Genomic DNA, 16959 nt, shown 5'->3' on the forward strand with positions numbered 1-16959 from the left:
GATGGGGGCTTCGCTCCCGTTTGGCATTCTGTGGCTGAGTACTGCACCGACGCCGAAAGGTGATGCATCGCAGGTCAATATCAGTGGTAGAGTTTGGCTGTACTGGATGAGTAGAGAGTCGGTCGTCAGCAGGCGCTTGACGGCGGCGAAGGCGGCCACCTCGGAACGTCCCCAGGTCCATTTCGCGTTCTTGGCTAGGAGTCGGTGTAGCGGCTCAGCGACGGTAGCTTTCTGTCTTAGAAAAACGCTGTAGAAGTTAAGAAGTCCGAGGAATGCCTGCAACTCGGTCTGATTTCGTGGTGCGGGGGCGTCCTGGATCGCCTTAATTTTCTTCGATGTTGGGTGTGTACCCAGTCCATCGATTCTATAACCAAGGAATTCTACACTAGGAACGTTAATTTGGCATTTTTCCTTTTTTAGGCGGAGACCCTTTTCTCTAATTCTGGCCAAAACAGTCTTGACACGTTTTATTAGTTGCTCCTCGTTTGCAGCCGACACCAAGAGGTCGTCGAAATACGGGACGACTCCTGGTATGCCCTGCAAAAGTCGTTCCATAACGCTTTGGAACAAACCCGGAGCAATGCTTACGCCGAATTGTAACCGGTTGCATTTAAAAGCACCCCTGTGCGTCACTATAGTCCGCTGATTCAGAAGCTCTCGCCTCGTCTAGCGCAATTTGCAGGCTTAGGTTGGGTTTGGCCAACAAACGTTTTTGTAACGAAATGTCTTTTAACCCGCATATGAGGCGTGCCAGGATTTGCTCGTCCAGGTCCCTGAACACGCAATGCGTTGCTGCTTTTCGAAGCGCTGCAACGTACTGGTTGATGGATTCTCCCGCCTTCTAGTTCGTCGTGTTGAATTCCTGGCGGCGAACGTGGCGGGAAGGTTTTGGCGCGTAATGTGTTTGCAGCGTCTGTTGTAACGCCGTCCATGTTACTGCCTGGATGGGGGTTGGCTCAGAGAGATCCCTAGCCGTTTCAAAAACCTCTCGACCGCAGTAGCTCAGGAACATATTCTTTTTCCGGTACTCCGGTACTCTTGTGAGATCGTTTGCCTCAAGGAAGCATTCGAATCTCAGCATGTAGGATTCCCAATGCTCGGCGATTGGGTTGTATGGAGTTGGTGGAGCGTGCATCGACATCTTGTCTGCATTCGAATTTGCCGCGCTGAGATGGCTGCCGGGATTTCCGCCGAATCCCGGGGCTGGATTGGATCTGTAGATTCTGGAGGTGGCTTCTTCGTCCTATCTGTCTCTCTATCCCATCCTCGTCGCCAATGTTAGATTCGGGCAACGAGAGAACAGACTCCAGACGATAGTGACAACAACAGCTCTTTATTTAGTAGTAGTAGTGATCCCGCTTGCTATGGGGTCGAGTAGCTCCCCTTCTATAGGGATCTGGCAGACCACCCGACCAATCAGAACAACCCCTTGTTCCCGCCCTAGTGGCGGACCTGAGTGGAGACTTACAGCGGTTTATGCTAATATCTAACAGGGATACTTTCCTAAGAGCTCACAATTCGGGAATAATGGGGGGGGGGAACCCTGCGCTTTCCATGCCCCATTTTGGCCCTGGAAAGCCTCCTGCACCAACCTGGAAGCCAAAAAAAACCCAAAACCCTGCAACTGTTTGAAGGCTGACGGAAGCCTCCAACTGAGCCAGGAAGCACTGGAGAGCCAGGCCATTCACACTCACTTCCAGCCTACCGGAGTTTCCTGCGCAATGTGAGCCCCCCCCTGCATTCTCACGCGTCCCCCGCCCTGGCCCTCCACAAAGGCCCGAAAACCAACTGGCCGGCAGGAGGTGCGCCTGCATGTGGATGCTAGTGGAGCTGGGCTGGGGCGGCTGGCGTGCCGGGAGAGGACGCTCTGCATGCCACAGGTTCCCCATCATGGCTCTAATCCTTTCAATTCCTTTTTCAGATCAGTTTTGCAAGAGCTTCAGAGGCTCTGAGTGATAAAAGTCGATTCCCCTTTTTCCACCGGATGAATCCCAAAGAAGGATTCCATTACCCAGCAATTGTCCAGCTGCTCCTCCACTTCAGATGGACCCTGATTGGCCTCTTTGCTTCAGACACAGAAAAGGGAGAGAATTTCATGAGGACTTTTACTCCTGTGCTTGTCAGGAATGGAATTTGTGTGGTTATATCACAACTGTTCTCAACAACTGGATATACTGCATACCTTAGGGATTCCCTCTCTAAGTGGAGACAAGTCAACGTCTTTGTTCACTTCATGGAATATGATTCCATTTGGGACAGAATTCTTCCTTTCCATTTAACACTTATGCGTCTCCCAGGACCCATTGAAGGGAAAGTCTGGATCCTCACAAATTTTGCAGCATATCCAATAAACAAGCGCAGACTTCTCAAATACATCCATAGTATTTGGCTCTTTGGTTATCTGCCAAAAGAAAGGCCAAAAGATTCTGCCTTTAAACCCTATTACTTTGTGGAAGTAAAGATTAAAGATCATTATTTTCATTGTTCTCTTTCAAAGAATGTCTTTTCTGTCAAAGGCCGCAGAAGATGCAACCAGAAAGCCCCACTGGAGACCCAGGGGAAAAGGGACAGAAAAGGGTTCCAAAATGACTACAATCGTTACAGTCTCATGAAGACTCTGGTCCAGGCCATGAATGCTGCATATTCCTCCAGATCGAGGAGGGGAAGGAAGGAGGATGAAAAGATCTTGGGGTCTCCAAGGCTGCAGCCATGGCAGGTATGGGGGTCCCGATATGGATCCATTAATCTTAGATCCTTTGGAGGAGGAATCCAGAGGAGAAGGAGGGGAACCATCTCAACAGATCTGGCCAATTTAATTATTCAGGGAATTAATGGTTCCAAAGAGTAGATACCATGTAATTTTTTATATTTAGCACTGCTAATTGGAAAATGCTGAATTCTTTTTAAAATAAATTCCCGTATTTGTGGGTTTGTGATTAGCCTGGTGGAATTCCACCTTCCTTCCGTCCCCATTGCAGGTGGGTCTGTGTGCAGCTGGACAGGTAGCTAAGCCCCCCTATTCTCCTCCAATGAAAGGGAGCCTGGCGTGGATCTGGATGCTTTATTGGGAGAAGAGGGCAGGTGAAACTGAGGAGATGCAGAAAGTGGAAATCAAATATAAATAGGAGATAGGCAGCATTAACTAACAGCCAGCAAAGAAGCAGCTGGAACCTCTCAAGTGATGCTCCGTGTGAGGGACGGAGGCCGTCTCCGGAAGACCAGGGGTCTCGGTCACAACGGCTGCTTCCGTCTTCTCCAAAGGCTGACAGAAAATGGAGTCTGGCTTCAGACCTTATAGTTAGGCTTATCTGCCCCTGGCCACTAGGTGGGGCTAGAGCAACAATAGCACAACAGTTATCGTATTTTTTAGAATATAAGACCCACCTTTTTCCCTCAAAAAAGAGGCTGAAAATCTGGGTGCGTCTTATACATCAAATACAGCAATTTTTTTACCTCCTGAAGCCCCACCCCCTTCACCAAAATGCCGTGCATAGCCTTATGGAGGCTTTCAGAGAGCTCCTGGAGGCTGGGGAGGGCAGTAATCAGCAAAAAATGGACCGTTTTGTGTCCCCCCCCAACCCCCAGCAGCACTCTGTAAGCCAACATAAGGCTATGCATGCAATTCTTTTGACAAAACAACGGACTTGTTTTTGTGAAAAACAGGTCATTTTATGCTCATTTTTGCCCCCCCCCCCCATCAGGATCACTTTGCAAGCCCCCCCCCCCCAAGGCTATTCATGACTTTTTTTAAAGGGGGGGGCGTTTTCACAAAAACGGGCTGTTTTGGGGAGGTTTGCAGAGTGTAAAAACTTTCCCCCCCCTCTTGGAAAGCTCTTTAACTGGTTGATGAGAATTGCATTGATCAAGTGCTTTGCCAGCAGAAACAAAGTCTTAGGTGCTGCAGATTGTCAGCGATTTCCTTCTCCAGCACATGGATAAATACACCTGGAAACATCTACCTACCTACCTACTCTCTCTCTCTACCTACCTACCTACTGTATTTCTCTCTCTATCTCTTTTTTTTCCTCTCTCTCTATCCCTCTACCTACCTACCCCCCTCTCTCTATCCCTACCGACCTACTGTATTTCTCTATCTCTATATTTCTCTGTATTTCTCTCTCTATCCCTTTATCTAACTCCCTACCTCCCCACCTAACTACTCTCTCTCTCTCCCTACCTACTTACTGTTTTTCTCTCTCTTTCTCTCCCTCTTCCTACCTACCTACTTTTTTTTAAAAAAAGCCTCTTCAAAACCTTGGTGCGTCTTATACTCTGGTGCATCTTATACTCCGAAAAATATGGTACATGTTGTGGCATGACAACCTTTATAAATTAGGAGGAAACCCTGAGGTCATCTAGCCCAATCCCTCCTCTCTGCAGGAATTCCAGTTCAAGCTTCTCTGACTGATGGCTGCTCAGTCTTCGTTCTCAGACAATCCATCAAGAGGAGACTGAACTTCTCTGCTTTATTAGCTCAGCTCTAAAACATCTCATCCTTTTATCATATTTTCTCTCTCATTCAGCTAAAATCTCCTCTCTTGTAATTAAATTCACTTTTTCCATGTCTGACACTCTGGAATAAGAGTGAGCGGATCTTACACTCGTGTGTAACAGGAGTCAGTTATTGGAAGAGGGTTGCATCCAGTGGTGGGATTCAAATCTTTTTACTACTGGTTCTGTGGGCATGGCTTGGTGGTCTTGTGACTGGGTGGGTGTGGCTTGGTTGTATGACTTGCTGGTCATGTGATTGGGTGGGCATGGCTTGGTGGTCATGTGATTGGGTGGGTGTGGCTTAGTGGTCATGTGATTGGGTGGGCATGGTTAACTTGACATCACTCATGACAAGGTAGATACCTCTCCTTGCGTCAACTACATATAATTTCCCTGTCTATTTATTTACAACTACTGAACATCTAAAATACACAATTGAATCCTATGTATAAATGCCATATGTGTACATACATATTACATAGTTTAGTGTGTAAAGTATATATTGTATACTGTATGTACACACACACACACACACACACACACACACACACACAAAGCTCTTCTAAAACTATACACATTCAACCTCACTTATTGCGTTTGGAAAAACACACCCAGAGTCCACTTTCTGCCACACATTTAACTATAACTTCTGCACGTTAGAACATTACACAGGCCTTCAGATGTTCTTCCCTAGCCTGCACATGACTGTTAGAGCCAGGAGACGTCACGGATTGAGTAAAATGTGGCAAAGCTCACTTAACAACGCTCTTGCTTGGGCTCAATTGTCATAAGTCAAGGACTGTCTCTGCCTTCCTCTGCATGGCAGCCTTGTCCTAGTAAACTCCTTCTCCTTTTCTGGCAATTTTCCTCTCTGTTAAAGGCACCAAAATAATCCAGAGGATATCAGGTCTCCTGCTGGAGCAGGGGGTTGGACTAGATGACCTCCGAGATCCCTTCCAATCCTAGATTGCTGTGCTGTTTCAAAGAGTCTTCTGGAGCCTTCCTTCCTCTCTTCTTTTTTCTCTCCCTCCCCCCTCCCTCCATATATGTATATATACATCCATCCACCCATCTATATCTTATTCACTTTCTTTTCCCTCCCTCCCTCCCTCCCTCTCTTTCTTTCTTTACCTTTTATTTCTTTTTTCTTTTCTTTCTTGTTTCTCCCTTCTTTTTCTTTCTCTCCCTTTCACCCTTTCTTTCTTTCTCTTTTATCCCTTCCTTTCCTCCTTTCAAAGCTAGGAGATCCATCTGAAACAAAAACTCATTTGGATGAAACCAGCCATTACATATACACACTCTTTCTCCCTTCCTCCCTCCCTCCCTCCCTCTAACAACCATCTCTGTGCCTCGCCTCATTGTTTGCTTTTAGCGGCAGGCCGATCACCAAAGTCCTTTCCAAGGGTGCTCTGGGATCCCCCCCCAAAAAAAACCCAGGTTGCTTCTGGAGGGGGCAGGCAGATGGGTAGCATTCCCCTCTCCCTGGGTGCCTGCAGCCTCGGAGCCTGCAGCAACTCCCGGCCCTTGCACTTCTCACTCGCCAGAGGATTTTCTTTAGTGTGGAAGGTCCCAGAGTTGCTCCACGGCTGCAGGCACCCAGGGAGGGGGGGTTGGGGATGCTGTCCATCTTCCCTCTCCCAAAGCAACCTCGGAGGTTTTCAGCTCCTCTGCAGAGGCATTTTTTAAAAGAAAACCTCCCAAAAGCCACAAGATCCGGAGCTGCCCGTCTCCAGTAAGATGTGCATCTCGTGGCCTGGCCCAGCCCATCCCCTGCCCCACCCACCACCCCCAAATTGCACCTCATTGTGAGCGTCTCTCAGCCATTGTGTGCAGGGAAAAACCTTGCACAGTAAAGAAAAACTTCCCAAGAGTTTGAGAAATTGTTAATTACCTCACACTCACAAGAAGGTTTTCTTTACTGTGCAAGGCTTTTCCCTGCACACAACGGCTGAGAGACGCCTGCAGTGGGATGCAATTTGGGCCCACCCCTCACCCCAAGGCAAGGCCAATCAACCCAATAAGACTCAATAAGCCAGGGGTTGCTCCCTCGACCGGCTCCACCAAAGATCCCCTTCATCCTTTTTGAGTCGGTCTGCTTTGCCGCCCGGTGAACAACTGAGCCAAACCGCTCCTGCCAAGCAGCGTCCCCCACCTCCCCGTGTCCAACCGTTAAGCCAACCGATGGTTATGCAACCGGAGTCAACTGGGCGCAAAGTTGGGTTGACAATGAGCCTCCGAGGTCTCCCTCCTGCCTGCTTGCCCAGCACTTGCTCAGAGACCTCCTACCCTCCGGCTCCCCCCCCCCCAGCCTCCCCCCAACATCCCCCATGCCTGGGCACAGACACTCACCGGTTCTTTCTTCTTCTGTTTCCAAACTAAGCCCCGGTTGGTTGGTTGGTTGGTTGGTTGGTTGGTTGGTTAAAGTGTGCTTGGATCCGAAAGCTCCATCACTGGAGGCTTTGAAAAGGGAGAACTTTTCAGCTGCCAGCTGGCAAACAAAGCTCTCAGCCATGACCGGCGCTGCTGTGGCTCCCGCCGGCTGGGTGGACAAAGGAGCAGGTGGCGGCTGCGGCCTCAATCTGACACGAGCTGAGGGCCTGGTCTGGGGAGGTGGGGAGAGGCTTGCCCAGGCAGCTACTGCAACAGCAGGGCTGGCTAGGTCCCACCCCGTGTGTTGCACCCCCCTCCCAGCTTTCGGCCATGCCTCCATGTCGTTTTTGGGCGTGCAACACGCGGGAGATCCTAGCTGCAGTTAAGCCGTGAGCAACATTGGCCGGGAGAGGCAGGGAGAAAGGCCAATGGGGCTCACTTGTAAACTGAGGTTCCTAAGTGGGATCGAGCCAGGGGTGGGTTCTGGCTACCGCTACTGCCGGTTGCTCTGCGCATGCACAGAAGCCAAAAACAATATGGCCGAGAGAACCGGTTCAGGGGCGTGGCCACCCTGGGTCGCTGCCGGTTCCAGCAACCCAGGCCACCAGGTTACTACCGTTTCAGCCAAACTGGTCGAAACAGGTAGGAACCCACCTCTGATCTGGAGGTGTTTTCCATCAGGATTACAAGGGAGAAGATTAGCCTGACAGATTTCTTCTTGATCAACCCATGATTTCTGGGAATCAATCTGTTGTTTTCAAAGAGTTTATGAATAATCTCTTTTTTCTCTGTTCATTTTATTCATTCACTTATGAAGATTATGGCAGTATTTGTATCCTATTTAACCATATTTGGAGATGAGACAATTGTAGAAGAAAGATTCAATGTGGGATAAGAAACAAAGTTTTCTGTTTTTCATATTCCTGGATGTTCCCATTCTAGTTTCATCCCTTTCTGGAGAAGAATGAATTTTGGAATATTTCTCACTATAAACTGTACTTGGACCAAAATGGAGAGATAGCAGCAGATCTGGCCATTTGGGGCTTCTTGGTTCTCCCCAAGAAGGATCCCAGAAAAGAGGCTCTGGCACTTTTTCAAGAACAGAGACTTTCTATCAGACAAGATGCTCTTTCACGGCTAAAGTTGCTCAATAAGGTGGGATAAATTTTGGTGTCTTTTCTCTGTTTTCCAAAGCCTGAGGTTCCATTTCAAGTCGGCAAAGCTTATAGTCTCCAGGGTGGTTGGCCTCCCATGCCAGTTGGTGTCATCTAATGGAAGTTCTTTAACAGATGGGACCTAAGTGGAGGGGCTTTGCCATGTTTTATGGAAACCTTTCAAGATCTTACTGGTCAGAGTTTTCTTTCTTCATCACAGTTTTATTCTATCTTTAAAAAATCTAATGGAATAAAAGTTTCCTAAAAATTTTATAGTAAACTTTATTCTCAGTTTAATATGAATATATCATCATACTTAAATCTTTTTTTCAATTCCATCCCTCTAGACTATTAAGTAGAAAAGTACCTTATTGCAATGTTAAATTCCAAAAGGAAAAGGAAGGAACTAAATAAAGAATCTGCCAGTTGTTCTACCTCCTGCATCTGTTTAGAAGTAGTCAGAGATTTCATATTTACCTCAGTGAAGACCAGAGGCTACTTGTCTCCATCCATTTCTACCTCCATTTTCCATGGACGGAGAGTCCTAACATCTTTTCTTTGCCATTCCTTGTTCTTCGGCTCAGTCCCTGCCTGAGTCCAGATGTGTGGAAAGCTGTCGTCCTGGATTTGTCAAGAGGGCTCGAGAAGGAGAGCCAGTTTGCTGCTACAACTGCATTCCTTGTCCGGAAGGGACCTTCTCCACTCAGGAAGGTGGGTCACATTGGAGGAAAGGAAGTGGAACTGATTCATTACATACATCAAATAATAAAGTTTGGTTCTGAACATCACACAGGAAATTATTTGGGTCCCAATTCTTCTCTCACTTTCATAGACGATTAAACAAAAAATTATTTTTTAAAAAAGTCTTATACTTCTTACCATCTCTCACTAGTGGTACTAATAAATGTGTCCTAGACAATATCTCCTGGTATCATTGTTGTCCAAATAAGGTATTTCCTGAAAGGTAAAAGAAGAGAATAGTAAGGGAATATGGTTTTTTTTCTCAGATGCAGGAAAATGCACCAAGTGTCCGGATGACAAATATCCAAATGAGGACAGAATCCAATGTATCCCCAAAGTTATAACCTTCCTGTCTCATGAAGAACATCTGGGCATCATCCTGGTCTCTTTTGCCCTGCTCTTGTTCCTAACTACAGGCCTTGTTTTAATTGTCTTCATTAAATACCGAGAAACTCCCATTGTCAAAGCCAACAACCGGGATCTCTCCTACATCCTCCTGGTCTCCCTCCTGCTTTGCTTCTTGTCTTCTACTCTCTTCATTGGTCAACCAAGGAAAGCCACCTGCCTTCTCCGACAAACGGTCTTCAGCATCATCTTCTCAGTTGCCATTTCTTCTCTCTTGGCCAAAACCATCACGGTGGTGCTGGCTTTCCTGGCCACAAAACCAGGAAATCGAGTGAAGAGATGGTTGGGGAAGAGTTTGGCCAACTCCATCATCCTTTCTTCTTCTGCTCTCCAAATTATCATCTGCTCCATCTGGCTGGGAGTTTCTCCCCCCTTCCCTGACTCTGACCTCCACTCCCAGCCTGGAGAGATCATCCTGCAATGCAACGAAGGGGCTGTTGTCATGTTCTACGTCACCCTCAGCTACATGGGCTTCCTGGCTGCCATCTGCTTCACGGTGGCTTTCCTGGCCAGGAATCTGCCTGGGGCCTTCAACGAAGCCAAGCTGATCACCTTCAGCATGCTGGTCTTCTGCAGCGTCTGGGTGACTTTTGTGCCCACCTACCTGAGCACCAAAGGGAAATACATGGTGGCTGTTCAGGTCTTCTCCATCCTGGCCTCCAGTGCTGGTCTGCTGGGCTGCATCTTCATCCCCAAGTGCTACATTATCCTTCTGAGGCCAGACCTGAACACAAAGGAGCATCTCACAGCCAGAACAAATGTAAAAACATGAGAAAAAACACCATGATATTTAAGAATTGTATAATGTCCATTTATTTGAACGAATACCTGAATTATTTCCACTTAGATAGTATGCAGGAATCAAAGGACGTATCTAAATGTTTCCAAATGGGAAATTGTTGAAGGATTTTAATTCTTATAACTGCCTTCCTTTTCACCTCAATAAATCTTGCTAAAGAGAACTCTGCTAAAGTCATTCAGAGGAATTTGTTGTTCACCAACAGCCAATGAATTTGACACCTTTTAAAAAACTTTTTTTTTAAAAAAAAAGATTCCTATGGACAGCACTAAAAGTGTATGTGTGAGAGAATGAATAGGAAAAGTGGTAAGATGGATTCTATGGGAGCCAAGCTCCAACTACCATGTTATTTGATAATCTCCATGAGAACCATTGGCCATCCCACCAAGCCAGAGAATGTGGGGGCCTCCAGGTCCTCTTGCTTAGATGTTCTCATCCAAGGAGACCTTCTTAGTTCACCTTTCCCATAGTTGCTCCTGCCCTGTTAAAGAAGCTTTTCTATGAGATCCACCATCCTGTCTCCATCCTGTTTTTTGGGTGATAAGGACAGTAGAAACATCCGGTTCTTTTCCCCATGGTCCAGGTTGAGACTGGAGTTTAGAAGATGTGGGTAGAGAAACCCCACAGGAGAGTCAGACTGCATCCTGAGGAGATTGGGCTCCTTGTGGCTGTACCAGGTGAATAGTTGCAAGCAGGAGATCGGGTGTGTCTCAAACTCCATCAGAGGAAAGAAAGAGGATCTCCCTCTCTTCAGGTTAAAAGCCCAGCAGTGCAACTCTTGAAGGTCTGACCTGCTGGGTTGCCCTCAGTCATCTCAGGCTGCTTCCAGCCCCAGAAATAAGCCCTACCAAGAACTCAGCTCCAGGCTCCTCAGAAGCTAGCAGAAGGGGAAATTCTTATTACAAGATCCTGAACATCTCTGGAGATAAATTCCAATGGACTATCAGCCAATCAAGGTAGTCCTCCATGTATGACCACAATTTCTGTTGCTAAGCAAGTCAGTTCTTAAGTAAGTTCTGCCTCATTTTACAACCTGCTTGCCACAGTTGTTAAGCAAATGAGCGTGGTCATTAAGCAAATCTTAGATTGCTCCCATCTTCCTTGTTGGCCTTTTGTGGAGGGTTGGAGGTTTCTTCTGAGTGGCTTCTCCAGAGCAGCAAAGGCAGGAGAAGACCCACAAGTGGGAGGTCGCCAATCAGGATGACTCATTGCAGGGGATTCTTCCTCTTTCCTGGAACTGATGAAGGAGACCTGAAGTGGGAGAGGGGAAAGAACTCCTGGGTGCAAACATAGAGTAGATATCCAGGACGGAATCCAGGATGTCTCTTAATCTGTCCCTGGGGTGGCTTTCCCCAGCTTGGCCATTTCAGATAGGTTCAACTACAACTCCCAGAATTCCCAGCAGAGCGTTGATTGCATCATCATGGATACTTCTGACCTATGGGCCACCCAGCCCTGGGCCTTCTTGGAATTGTAGTTGATGCACCTGCTGGATGATGGAACGGAGAAGGAGGCTCCTAGAGGCCAGCCACTCGTGTGCGATTTGCAGACTGGATTTGGATGAAACATGAGGACGTAAACCATGAGGACATAAAGCCAAAGGATCCTAAATGTTGGAATTCCTATACTGTTTAATTCAGTGTTTGTCATCTCTGGCAACTGAAATATATTAATTATTAGTTTTAAATTTATTGAATTTAGCTGGAGTAGAAAGAAGAAGAAAAAGATAAGAATAGAAAAAAGACCATTGTGCCACAAGACACAAATACACACACAAACACAGAGTTCAGAAATTCTTCATATATACAAGATATAAAGTTTTATGCAGCAGTTTCCGTAAAGGACACCCATAGTTTTAACAGCCAAAGCCCAGTTGACACCTTTAAGTAACTGTTCAGAAACAACAGGATTTCCTTGAGGAATCAGGCCCACAAATTTCCCCTTCGAAGGTTGGAGATCAAAAGGCAGAGAGGCCATTTCTGTGCTCTCTCCATCAGCATCCAGATAACTGAGGTGCTGTCAGCCTCTGCATTGTTATTCGCTTTCGGCTGCCATTGAAAAAGGGAGGGGGGGCATGGTATTTGGGAGGGGATTAATTGTTACACGAGAGAAAGTGGAAAAGGGAGTTTTGTTCTCACCATCTACTGCGCATGCTGATGCCTGGGGTTTTGAGTTGGTCAAGGCCAACAGTCCTGCATACCAACCTGATGATGTTTCTTGGAGATGCAACCCACATGACTCCTGAGGGATTTATGGATTGGACAATGGGATGGGGGTTGTTGGGTGGGAGGGGGTTGGACATATATTTATATGTATGATTCCGAGCGCTTCTGCTTCAGATCTTGCTTTACTTTGCTGCTATCTTTTCATAGCCAGTAAAAGTACTCTTAATTCTACAAAATGGAGTTAAGTGGTTTTTTCCTTGGTTGCTGAAGGAGGTTGCCCTGACAGGTGCCCTTAAAGAGGAGAGGGGTCTGGGCAATGACTGGGAGATACAGGTCGAAGTGAAAGTGCAAGGATCTTGTCACAATGTTGAGGTCCCTTTTTATTCTAGATCTCCCAGGGCTGCAGCAGCAACTGACTTGCTACCTCGTGTGCCAGATGAGTCTGACCAGAGCGAGATCTGGGAGCTGGAACCGAGCAGCCAAATGGGCTGAGCAGTTGGAGGGGGGGCAACAGCCCGCAGGAGAGGAGGGGAGGGGAGAGCAGCCAGAAGCTGAAGGGGAGCCCAGGGGTCCCCAGGAGAGGCCTCAGGGGAGCAGAGAGCCCCAAGGCAGCAAGGCTGAGGGAGCAGGGGGGCAGAATGGGAGGACAGGACTGGGTGGAGGGTCTCGGGGGCAGGCAGAAGCTCCTGCTGCTCCAGAGCCTCTATGGGGAAGCAAGAGAAGGAGGAGGCCATGCCTAACATCTAACTGTACTTTCGCTCCCTCCCCCCTGCCCTCATGCATACACCCCATACCACCCCATAGATGGCCTCTCTCACCGGTCAGACAAGCACATCCAAACCACTCTAGACCCGACTCTCAGCCCATAAAAAAACTGGCAAACATCCCATTGAACCCCTCTGGCTCTAAGCCTATGGGGAGCCCCCCAAACATTCTTCATCAAGCACAGGGAATTTAACCAACCGTAACAGTCTAAGAGAGTTGGAAGGGACCTTGGAGGTCTTCTTGGAGTGCGTTTCAAGGTTTTGATTATGATCTTTAAAGCGCTTCATGGCTCAGGACCTAGTTACATGCAGGATCGCATCCTGCCCCACACATCCCTACGACCAATTCGCTCACACAGAGAGGGACTTCTCCGGGTGCCGTCCTCCAAACAGTGTCGGGGGGCGACACCCAGGAGCAGAGCCTTCTCTGTGATGGGCCCAGCCCTGTGGAATGACCTCCCCCGTGACATCAGGATTATTTCCGATCTCCGCTCCTTCCGTGTACAGTTGAAGACCCACCTTTTTCAACTATCTGGCCTGGCTCAACCGTAATTTTTTCGTTTTTCCCGACTGTCTTTTAAATTTTAAATTTTTTATTGTATATTGGGTTTTATTATTGGGGTATGTAAATGGTTTTAATTGTCTAAATGTTGTAATTTACTACCTCCTCCGTACATGTATGTCTTTGTATATATGTATGTTTATGTGTTTGTACACATGTGTTATGTTTTATATGTTTCTAGTGTACGCCGCCCCGAGTCCTGTTTGGAAAGGGAGCGGCTAATAAATTCAATATTATTATTATTATTATTCTAGTCCAAGCTCTGCTCAAGCAGGCTAACAGTGGAGTCTTTAAGAGAGTTCTACCTTCAGCAAGCTAAGAGAGATCTAACAGAATGAAATTCAAAGTAGAGAAAAGTAAAGTCTTACACTTGGGTAAGAAAAGCCAAAGGTACACATATAGACTGGGTGAAATCAGGCTTAATAGCAGTAACCGTGAGAGGGATCCTGGAGTCTTAGTGGAGAACCAATTAAATATGAGCTAGCAGTGTGCAGCGGTAGCAAAAAAAGCAAGTGCAATCCTAAATTGCATTAACAGATGGATACTATCAAGATCAAGAGAGGTACTAATGCCACTCTGTAAAGCCATAGTAAGACCACACCTAGAGTACTGCATCCAATTTTGGTCACCACGCTATTAAAAAAAGATGTTGAGACTCTAGACAGAGTGCAAAGAAGAACAACCAAAATGATTATGAGCAGAGGTGGCACAGGGGTTAGAGTGCAGAACTGTAGGCTACTTCAGCTGCCTGCTAGCTGCAGTTTGGCCATTCAAATCCCACAAGGCTCAAGGTTGACTCAGCCTTCCATCCTTCTGAGGTGGGTAAAATGAGAACCCAGACTGTTGGGGTCAATATGCTGACTCTGTAAACCACTTAGAGAGGGCTGTAAAAGCACTATGAAGCTATATATAAGTTTAAGTGCTATTGCTATTAGGGAACTGGAGGCTAAAACATATGATGAACGGTTGCAGGAACTGGGCATGGCTGGTGTAGTGAAGAGAAGGACTAGGGGAGACATGATAGCAGTCTTCCAATATTTGAGGTGCTGTCACAGAAAGGGAGAGGACAAGCTATTTCTCCAAGGCACCTGAAGGCCAGACAAGGAATAATGGAGGGAAACAGAAAAAGGAGAGATTCAACCTAGAACTAAGGAGAAATTTCCTGCCAGGAAGACCAATCAACCAATGGAACAGAAGTTGCCTTCAGAAGGTGTGGGAGCTTCATCCCTGGAAGCTTTCAAGAAGAGACTGGACAGCCATTTGTCAGAAATGGTGAAGGGTCTCCTGCTGGGGGGGAGGGGTGATGTACCAGATGACCTACAAGCTCCCTTCCAACTCTATTTATCTTTTCTAGTTTCTAGAGAGACTGAGAAAGATTCCACATGTGAATGTCAGAACCTGTGAATGCAGAAATGCTTAATTCCTTCTTTGAATCTCTTTTTAGGCACAAAGAAAAAAAACATGGAAAGAACAACGAGAGAGATAGAATCAGTATTCAATTCCAAATAGGCACAAAATTCCTAAAGTGGCTGACCAATTGCACCCAGTGAGTAGTCCTTCATGGAGCTACATCTACATGGGGTGAAATATTCAGAGGGGGACCTCAAGTTTCTGCCTTGAGCCCCGGACTCTTCCATATCTTCCCAAATGATCTATATGAGGGGACAGAAAGGGAACTCATCAGGGTTGCAGATGGCACCAAGCTTGTGGGAATTATGAGAATATTAGCTCAATATCCAGAAGACACAAACATTGAACACTATCTAACAAGATGCAGTTCACTGGTGAGAAAAGACCCCAATGCCCAGGTACAGAACAGGGGGTACCTGGCTCAGCAGTGGTACCTTTGGAAGGATCTCCTGGCAAAGCACTTAAAGGTCAGCCAGAACTCTGCTGCAGATGACAAAATAGGCCCAGGCAGTCTTAGGCAGCAATAAAAGAGGGGAAGATTCAAGAGGGAGAGAAGTGCTGGTACCGCTTTCTGTCTCTCTGGTCAGACCATCCTTGGAATACTTTGTCCAGTTCTGGTCACCCCGGAAAAAGAAAATTTGAGGAGATTCTGGACAGTGTGAAGAGAAGAGGAACAAAGATGATTTAAGGTCTAGAGGCCAAATCGTATGATAAACAGTTGAGGGAGTTCGCTATGTCCAGCCGAGACAAGATGGGAAGGATTGGGCAGCCATGATAGAATCTTCTGGCACTTTCAGGGGCTCCCACAGGGAAGAGGGGGGTGACTTCGTCTCCAGAGCCCCAAAAGAAAGGAGAAGAAGAAATGGGTGGGAGTTTTTTAAAGAAAGACCCAATCTAGGAGATGTTTTCAGACAGCAGGAACAATTAAGCCATCAAATAAGTTGCCTCCTAAAGTAGTGAGTGCTCCATCTCTGGAAGTTTTGAAAGTGGACAAGAGAACCAAATAACTGGGATGGTATAAAGTTCCTGCCTTGAGCAGAGGGTTGGACTAGAAGACCTCCAAAGTCCCTTCCACCCTATAAATCTACCTCCTGTGTTCTACCATCCCTAAGACTACTTCACCACCCACCACCCACCGGCCACTGACCAGCTCCAGTTGGCCTTGGTGGCCCCTGGCTTCCCCCTCCTGTTGCTTCTCTCTTGCAGCCTCTGGAGCAGCAGGAGTTTCTGGCTGCCCCCGAGACCCTCAACCCAGCCCTGTCCTCCACCTCTGCCACCAGCTCTGTCAGCCTTGCGGCCTCCGGGGGTCTCTGCTGCCTCGAGGCGTCTCCTGCAGACCCCTCTGCTCCCAGTTCGGCTTCTAGCTGTTCTACTCTCTTCTCCTCTCCTGTGGACTGCCCAGATCTCAGCTGCTCGGCTCGTTTGGCTGCTCGGTTCTGGCTCCAAGATCTGGCTCTGGCCAGACTCTCTGCCCTCCCCACAGCAGAGCCCTCACCTTCCTCACTGCTGCCCCTTAGCCTCAGATGGCACTCCGAGGCTTGGAGCTGAGCCTGGGGATCCACCTCTACCAACCTCACCTCACCACTGCCACGGCCATCACCTCCATCCTCCTTCTTGGCTTGGAGCCCTGGGATTCCTCAGTGCTCTCAGGCCCTGATGCTCAGTGGCTGCGAGGCTTTCAGCTCAACTGACAGTCCTGCAGTGACTGGTAAGGTGGGGGTAAGGGAGGGGCTTAAGCTGGTAAGGGTGGGGCTCTCCTGACTCCCCTGGCACACTGGGTGGCAAGTCAAGGGAAGGGAGGGGAAGAATCTCTTTTCTCTTTCAAATGGGTAAAAGGCCACCATTCCTCCATTCCAGGTATGGGGAGAGAGAGTGTCAGCAAAGTTGTCCCATGTGCTGGTCACTCAGGAGTGCCAACATCATTTCTGAAGAAGGCCACTTGCCTGGTGACCTCCCTGTGGAGATCTTCCCTGTCTTTCTCCAAACACCTGTTCTGCAGCTGTAATTCCTGGATGGCCATTCTGACATGGGTCAGTCCTTCTCTGTTGTCCTCCAGAGTTTTCTGCAGGTCTTCCATTCTGTCCTGGTAAACACAGGT

At 47.6% G+C, this 16959-nt stretch overlaps 1 protein-coding gene across 1 annotated transcript; it reads left to right on the plus strand.

The window, feature by feature from the left end:
- Positions 1–1171: 1171 nt before the first annotated feature.
- LOC309393739 (vomeronasal type-2 receptor 26-like) lies at positions 1172–16552 on the plus strand (the record flags this gene model as incomplete). Its single annotated transcript, XM_081956234.1, has 4 exons — positions 1172–1216; positions 8600–8726; positions 9023–9921; positions 16379–16552. 4 exons carry the CDS (start codon positions 1172–1174, stop codon positions 16550–16552), a joined length of 1245 nt encoding a protein of 414 aa, XP_081812360.1.
- Positions 16553–16959: the final 407 nt, after the last annotated feature.

This window comes from Natrix helvetica, assembly GCF_964273705.1.
Source record: "Natrix helvetica genome assembly, chromosome: 5".
Classification (NCBI taxonomy): domain Eukaryota; kingdom Metazoa; phylum Chordata; class Lepidosauria; order Squamata; family Natricidae; genus Natrix; species Natrix helvetica.